General features: G+C 40.9%; 1 protein-coding gene across 1 annotated transcript in view; it reads right to left on the reverse strand.

Annotated features, from left to right (window-relative positions):
* Positions 1 to 7,678, reverse strand: part of LOC145396992 (ionotropic receptor coreceptor Ir76b-like) — a 155,373-nt gene extending 147,695 nt beyond the window's left edge. The window contains exons 1-3 of the mRNA XM_080270218.1: positions 7,518 to 7,678; positions 6,423 to 6,516; positions 1 to 130 (exon numbers count right to left, since the gene is read on the reverse strand). The exon at positions 1 to 130 is cut by the window's left edge and continues 26 nt beyond it. Of these exons, the coding sequence (XP_080126344.1) occupies positions 1 to 130; positions 6,423 to 6,516; positions 7,518 to 7,678 (385 nt within the window). The remainder of the gene's footprint in view (positions 131 to 6,422; positions 6,517 to 7,517) is intronic.
* Between the last annotated feature and the right edge of the window lie 1,187 nt (positions 7,679 to 8,865).

The raw sequence follows: 8,865 nt of genomic DNA on the forward strand, positions 1-8,865 counted from the left end.
AGATCTTGTCTGGGAAGAGAGTCGGCTTGCGTGTGAAGTGCGAGCAACGCCAGGTAGACAGGAACGTCAGTCTTTGCTTGGCATAAACTTGATTCACGTACACACTAAACTCACCAGGTGACACCTTGGACTGTACAGAAAATAAGAGACAGGATAAATGTGTTGACTTCACAAGCCCCATTAAAGCACAGTCTACGAGTATTTATCATCTATCGTCAGACGCAATAATCCCGTAATTGTCTTTGAGTTAGTTATTTTACGGTAAGGGACACTGACTCTCCACCAACTCACTTGCTGACACGTAAGGAACAATTATTTGTTGGTTATATCGTTACCACCCAGCACTGTAAATGGTTTCCTGGCTTACAGGAAACCATAAGGCTTGTCATTCAACATAAAGGCACATGAAAAGGAAACAAGAGCAATAAAAAGTGATAGGAAAGGTGGGAGAAGTAGGAAGAGAGGAGGGGAAACAGAAAAAGAGATAAAACCGAGGGAAAAAGTAGGAAGCACTACATCAAGGGAATAGATGCTGGTCGCCACCACGTACCATCATAGGCACATAGTCAATATGGCTAAGTTCCAATCCTCTACCAGTAGTATGGCAAATTATCTAAATTATGAGTACCTGCCGGATAAAAGCACCATTTTTTTCTGTTTTTCTTTAGGGTCCTAGCTTTGAATCTGAGACAGGCGCCAAGCAATCCAAGCACCATATCACATCTATGGGGCACTTTTGTGAAATTCAAAAAGTTACGTATGTGAAAATTGGGGGAAAATATGATTCATTTTTACTGTAGTCATAACTAATATTTAGGCATCAGGACTAAAAAGTGTTTTGCAATTTAAGTATTTTGTAATGAATTTACTACTACACCTTGATGTTTTGACCAAGAAAGATTTCTGAAATGTACATGTTAGTAGAAGAATACAATGTATCGTTTAACTTCTATTTTGGGGCACATTTCACTAACAACAGTAGGAGCCCTGTAAACATTATTAAGAATGTACATAATGAACTTTAGATAACATTTTAAGTGCTGAATGCACAGAACACGATTTGGCACAACATATAATATGTGTGCATGTTAATGATTTATCTATCTATCGCCAGACGCCTCAATCCCGTTCGGGGTGGCCACAAACAAATCGCCTCCACGTCGCCCTGTCCCCCGCCATTTCACTGCCCCGCTCCCAACTCACACCCCCCTCTCTCATATACATCTCCACCCCATCCCTTCATCTCATCCTCGGCCTCCCCCTCCCTCTTCCCCCCTCCACCTCACTCACATACACTCTCTTCGTCAGTTTTTCACCCTCCATCCTCTCCACATGGCCAAACCACCTCAGTGTATTCCTCCTAACGCTTCCTATCACATTCACATCCACACCACAACGCTCCTTTATATCCTCATTTGTCAGCCTGTCTCTCCATGTGACTCCACAGGCTTCTTTTAAATAACTCATTTCCACTGCTCTCACTTTTGACTTGTGTCCTTCCAGCAACGTCCATGCTTCACTTCCATACGTTAGAGTTGGTATCACTATACTGTCATCTGATAACTTTTTCACTTCCATGCTCACTTCCCTGCTTCTTATCACTGCTTTCAAGGAACCAGCAACCTTTCTTCCCTGCTGTACCCTTTCAAGCACTGCACCCTCCAAACTTCCATCCTTACTCATCACACTACCCAAGTACTTAAACGTACTCACATTTTCCAATTCCTCACCATCCAACCTCGCTGTATATTCACTGACTTCAACTCTCTCAAAGACCATCACTTTACTCTTCCCTACATTCACCTTTAGATTCCGTTTCTTACACACTCTCCCAAACTCATCCACCAAGCCTTGCAGCTCTCCTTCGTCTTCATTCAACAACACAGTATCATCTGCAAACAACAGTACAGGGAGTTTCCAAACATTACCCTCTCTCTCCAGGGCCACTCCAACATCCACTACCCTACCTTGTACCTCTGTTATTACCCCATCCATGTACAGATTGAACAACCATGGAGACATGACACATCCCTGTTTCAACCCAACCTTCAAAGAGAAAAATTCACTCAGTTCACCATCCACACGCACTGCAGCCTTAGCATCATCATACATACTCTTCACAGCATTCAACAACTTCTCATCTACTCCATATATTCTTAATACTTTCCATAATCCTTGTCTATCCACCCTGTCATACGTTTTCTTCAAATCCATGAAAGCCGCATACAACTTCTTTCCCTTCTCTAGAAACTTTTCCACTAAAGATCTAAGAATGAATATCTGATCTACACAACCTCTTCCCTTCCTAAAGCCTCCTTGTTCTTCTCCAACTAATTCCTCTGTTCTTTCTCTAACTCTGTCAATAAGTATCCTACCATACACTTTTCCTATTATACTAAGAAGACAGATGCCTCTATGGTTACCACACACTTCTTTTTCCCCTTTTCCTTTGTACAAGGGAATAATTATGCCTGACTTCCAATCCTCCGGGACTCTACCTTCCTCCCAGGCCAATCTGCACATTTTTCACATCCATTCTACTACTATCTCTACCCCATACTTCAGCATTTCACCACACACTCCATCAATTCGTGTGTCTGCAAAAATGGATGTGGATAATGTTAACGCTAGAGGAAAATAAATCATAATACTGGATGCAGCAATGTAGGACAGTGTAGACTTGTGTGCTGGTTTATTTTCTATCTAGCCACTTTTCACATCTGCAGCTGCAAAGTTCAGTGCATCTCCAGCCTGACGTCTTGCACGTACACCTTTCCCCATAACAGCTAGCATTTTTACGGACACATCTGACAAGTTCATTACAAGCATTTGCTTGCAGTGGCAGATTCTTCCAGACAGGAAGCCAGGACTTCGACTTAGTGTCAAGTGTCCAACCACACTCTTCTGCAGATGGGGTCTGCTGTTGGACTAGATCACATGTTGCGCAGATTCCAGCCTGGCATGCAACACGCTTTGTATGAATCAGGCAAAAAAAAAAAAAGTCTATTAGTAAACTGAATAGATTTGATTTTCCTAGCGTTAGAAGAGAGAATATCATCTGATCTCCATCAAGTGATCTTCGGTAAGTCTTGATTTAAGGAGATTGCTTTACCGAGAGTGGGATTAAATATACCAGACTTTGTAAATGGTGGTTACGTGGAAAGGAACTGTGAAGTGTTGAGTCAGCTGCACATGAGTGAAGAAGATTACAGGTGACAAAGAATAGATCATTGATACAAAACGGGAACAGGGTTGGAGTTAAGACTGAAAACTAATCCTTGTGGTACATTGACATTTACTACATAGAAATCTGAATACATATCATCAACCTTTATAGGCAGTTCCCAACTTATGATTACACATGGTTGCTGAAGCATGTATGCAAATTCAGTCTAATTGTCTGCCAAACTTACTCTTGCAGACATTGATCATCACTCTCCAAGATGAACCCCTCCTCCCAAATCATTTCATCCATCTTGCTGTGAGCTAAGGTACAACACCTGTATTTTTAAATAATATTTCTTGCTACTGTTCTCACTGAATATCAGAACCCCCCCCCCCCAACTAATTACAGTACGGGTTATGTCCCATATACGTTAGACTTCTTAACCTAAAACTCGTCTTCTCGTAATGTCTATAAAAATTAACGTAAAATACGTATTAGTACTTTTATAATTTATGGGCGAAAGCACATTTTGTTTTTATGCAAATCTAAACACATGTTTAGGGCGTGTGTGCTCCTGGTTAATGACCATTGGAAATCCTAACTTCCTTAAAATCAATGCTGGTATCATCACTTTCTGTTATAAATATGATAAACACAAAAGTGTTGGTAGTGAGAGTGGAAGTGCAACCTTTTCCCGTAAATTAGTAGCACTGCCTTGGGTGAGCAATGTACTCGCAAAAATTCGATCGAAGAACATGTTTCTAAGGTAACGGGATAAACTTGATGCCGGTCTATTTACTAAGGCTCTCAATACGCCAAATAAAAATCTACTTAACCCTAGATGGGTAACCTGGGATGTTTTCTACCCCAGGACATCTTTTTTTTTTTTTTTTTTGCTTGTCATATCGATGCCACATGTCACCCAGGCCTGGGCGACTCAGTAGCTTCATTGTTCACCCAGACATCACTGCAGGAGGGAGGGGTAAAGTTGCACCCCCTGTAGGTTCCCTAGATATGGCCCCACCCCCACCCCCAGCGGTTTTGGGGTTGAAACTACCCCAGGTTGCCTATGGTGTGACCTTATTTTCTCCCTCTTATCCAAACATTACTTTTCGTCCTTGGGAGTTGTGCTCTGGGCTACAAGAGGTTCCATCCTTCATCCATCTGTGCCACTACAGGGATTGGACCTATCTCAGGGTCAACTTCTTCATCTTAAAAATAATTCAATTTCAAGTTTTTCGGTAATGGATTCTTTCATTATTTTTTTAAAAATATTTTTAATATTCAATTCATAATAGTTTTAGGACCAAAATATAGTATAATGGTGAAAGTTTACTCCAGTGTATTATTACAATGACATATTTACAAGAGCTATTTTTCCACATTTTTTTCCTTCGTGGAGTTGATTCTATCCCTGGTTACCTGAATAAGGACCGTTTCAGAAGGTTACCTATCTAGGGTTAAAATCACTTAGCTGATGGCCATGGGAAACTGTTTCATGAATTTATAAAATCCAGTGCAGACACAGTATCTGATTAATCCCAGATGAAGCTGTAATATAAATGTACAGTATATATGTACTGTACACTCATCATGCATTAATATGTGCTTTTATGTTTAATGCTTGGAAAGAGGATGGCAGTAGCTGTACTGCTCGACCATTAGTCGGAAAAAACGTCTTAGCTTATCATCATCATCATTACCATCATCCGGACTTCCTTTCCCACCCTAGGACAGGGTGATGAGTAGCAATGTCCAGACAGCCCAAATTTGCCCAGTCCAATGGGCCACGCTTCTATTCACTCATCATTCAAGCTCCCTGAATCCTGGCTCTGTCGGATACGCCAAAAACATTCATCACGTTCTGTAGCTTCACACAAACGTATCCGATAGAGTCAGTCCAGACACTGCCACGTTAAAAAGGGTGCCAAGTCCCTGATCATGCACTTCTCTTCACAATATTCATCCAGCCAGCTCGATTTCTTGTCAGTTCCCTAGCCTCACCGACTTCCAAACCTCTCTTCCTCACACACTCATCCACCATCTCTCTCCGCCTTCTCCTTGGCCTACCTCGCCTCCTCCCTTCTTCAAATTCGCCCAGATACACCTTTTTCACCACTCTTTTGTTATCCATTCTCTCCACATGACCATACCATCTCAGTACACTCTCCTCGATTCTGCTGTCTACTGATTTTCTCACTCCACATCTTTCACGAATCACATTATTTCGTATTGAATCCTATGGATAGGATACTTAGCTTATCACTATACATAAATGGAGGATTATCAAGTACTCCATTTTGTTTCTTTTGTATATAGGATGAATGATTTGCTCTTATTATGCCTCCGTCCACCAATGGTGGAGGAGGCGTTAAATGACTGATCTGTCCGCCCGTGCGTGTGTGAACCCATTGACGGAAACAATGTGAAGGAACGATCAAATGATTAGGTCAGGAAGTTCAAGGGGTCAAAGGTCAATGTTATATGGGTGTGGACGCAATATCTTCTGAACCCTTCCACAGATTTCGACCAAACTTTTGTTAGTGATATAGTATGAAGGGAATATGAGCTGATTTGGTCAGCAAGGCCAAGGGGTGAAAAGCCAAGGTCATATGGGTGTGGGCGCTTTATCTCCTGAACCCCTCAATGGATTTCAGCCAAACTTTTTTCAAAGGTACAATATGAAGGGTCGATGAACTTATTTGGTCGGCAAAGTCAAGGGGTCAAAGATCAAGGTCAGGCCATATGGGTTTGGACGCGTTATCTCCTGTACTCCTCTATGGATTTCAACCAAACTTTTGTCAGTGACACAGTAGGAAAGGACGATGAACCGATTAAGTCAGCAAGGTCATGGGGTCAAAGGTCAAGGTAATATGGGGTCAACTTCGTTCATCTTTAGTCTCATCTTAGCCCACAATGAACCCTGTCATGGAGGTTATATGGCGAGTCTGTGTGCAAGGTTTGGCAGAGGCATACCGACCAACACTATGCGCTGACAGCCCTGAGGCACAATTTCTCTGTGTTTCATGTTCATTTTTATTATTTTTTTTAAGCATTTCAAGATAATTTTTTGAAATGAAATACATGTTGTAGCCATGAAACATTAATAGTTTTGTAAAACTTTGTTCACATGGTGAAACTTTGCAAGTCGGGACAACATAAGTCGAGGACAACATGTATCAACGGGTGTTTATATATGTTAAATTTTCAAAATACTTACTGTTGAACCCAAGTTTAAACTCACATAGTACAGTACCTTGACAAGACCGACTATATGCTGTGTTTTCCTCCCCTTCGTCGTGTTAGAAAGAGCTTTCAGGTTTGCAACACTGAGTCCAACAATGATATACCTGGGGGTCACAAGACGGATATTAGTCAACCACACAGTTGAAACGAAAACAACGAATTTCTGTCCACCACTCCCCCTCCCCCTCTTTCTATGTTTCATGTAGATATTCTGTCTAGTGGATATAGGCAATTTTCTTTTTTCGCAATGGTCCAAGATGGGTCATGTCTTGCTGTATTCACTCTTTCAAGGTTAAGTTAGTTTCGAGAAGCTTAGGTTAGGTGAGGTTACTAGGTGTGCCAGATTTTTTACCTTGCTGATATGAAAGTCATTGGGTGTTAAAAAAAAAAAAAAATCCTTTTTGACATACTAAGGTTCAAAACCAGTTATGATATTTCAATCCCATTTATATTTCCCTGGTAAATTGTTGTTGTTTTTTTTTGTTATTTGTTGAACTTCAGATGGACAGATACTGCTTAGAAATGTAAAATCATACAAGTCTGTCTCTTTTAAATTCACACATTTGAGACATTTAGGATGTTAAAAACAATCCTTAGAGTGCGTGAACATTCTTTGGTATGTTTGACAGGTTAGAGAATCTTCATAAAAGTACCAGATGTGTGTACTCATTAATGCAGTCATTAACAAAACCTTGTTTAAACACAGTTTGACACTACTCAATGTTCATAGGAAAAAATACTGATACTCAAGCGCTGTCTTACAACTGATAAAGTTCAGAACATCAGTTAATACTGATGTCCCCATTATAGGACTTGGTGTTCAGCCTAACAAAAAAGAAAAAAAAATAGGTAGGCAAGACAGTCAACCATGACACATACGGGCAATCTGTTGGAAACTGACAGCAGGCTTCTGCCGTCTAAACTCCCAACAATACATGATGTTCTACAATATGGACTTCAAAAAAAGAGATCAGTGAAGATGTGAGAAACAACCCAGCAGCCAATCGTGCAATCGATCTTTATCCAGCTGTGACTGTGAAATGGACATGGAAAAAGAGCAAATGATTTGCTCCAACCTATTACTGCAGTTCACGATTCACCATACTGAACATGATACAAGAGGGCTGGGGGCAGGAAAGAAACATATCCTTTGGCTGAAGAAAACTGGAAGTCAAGGACATTTTTATTGCAAATCTTGACAAACTCTTCAACAATCTTATTTGCAAATGTGAAGTCATTGCCTGCTTTAACTACAGTTTCCCTCATGATTACAAATAGGAGCTCACATCAACTGTCAGTGTTCTAAAGAGTGAAGGATTCCTTTGAAAGAAGTTGCTTTCATTAAAGGACAAACATACATAGCTCCAAGCATTGGACTTCATCAGATGTGACTTAGAGATCGTCCTCAACATTACAGTAGGTAAAGAAGAAGGTAAACAGAAAGCTGATGTAAATGGGCAACAATCCATGATAACATCTGAAACATTAGGGTTTCTTGGAGATGAATAAAACCATGATGTGCATGCTATTCCACATGACCCTCTGTTTGAAACCCAAAACACATGAATGGAGTACAATATTTTAGAAAGGTATACTTTATGTTGTCCTGCAGAATGCAGAATACCAGGAAGGGCTTTGGCTTTCGTCCTACAGTTGCTATTGGTACAGCTACGTTGAAAGACGTATAGTACTGTAGATCTTTAACGAGATAAGAGGCTTATCGCTGATCACAAGAAAGTAAACAGGGCATAGGAAAAACTTATGATGACACTAGACCAGAAGTTTGATGACTGTTACAAGAAGGACTAATTGTCTGTATCTTTTTAGATGGCTGCCATGACACAACAAAGGTGATGCTCAAGGCAGAGGAACCGGTTAAACAGTTTCCAGTGATGGACAAAGAGGAGCCTTATACTGTGTGCAGTGAGTAGGCGGACAGTATCCAGTTCACTTTACACCTGAGAAACTTTCGAAGACAGGGAAACATACTAAAATTATCGCATAAAATCTCGTAGAATTCATCAGAGAAAGAGGCAAAGACATGAGTCTTCAGTCCAAGTGTGGTGACTCCACAAAGGTCAACACTGGGTGGAAGGGGGGGCACTTAGCCTTCGGTAAAGGAGATAACTTGATCGTAAGCAGAACTGGTTGATTTCTGTTCTCCATACCAATAAGTTGCTTCAGTTGTATCGGGGGGGGGGGGGGAGGTGGTTTACGACGGGTCGTATTCCCTTTCATGCCGACTGCCACCAGAATACCAAGGAAAAGCACAACCCGTCCCCTTTTCTCCCGTTATTGCATGGATAAGAACAAAGGGTAATATAACAGCTAATTGACTTAGATTATATCTTATTGAAGTCTAGGTTATAATCTTATAAAGTACACACATCTCCCTGCCTACTTACGACCACCACTGAAAAATACTAGGGATACTCAAGACATGGGTGAGTGGG

The sequence above is a fragment of the Coenobita brevimanus genome, chromosome 40 (genome assembly GCF_032717465.1).
Source record: "Coenobita brevimanus isolate Jiangsu-jjx chromosome 40, ASM3271746v2, whole genome shotgun sequence".
Classification (NCBI taxonomy): domain Eukaryota; kingdom Metazoa; phylum Arthropoda; class Malacostraca; order Decapoda; family Coenobitidae; genus Coenobita; species Coenobita brevimanus.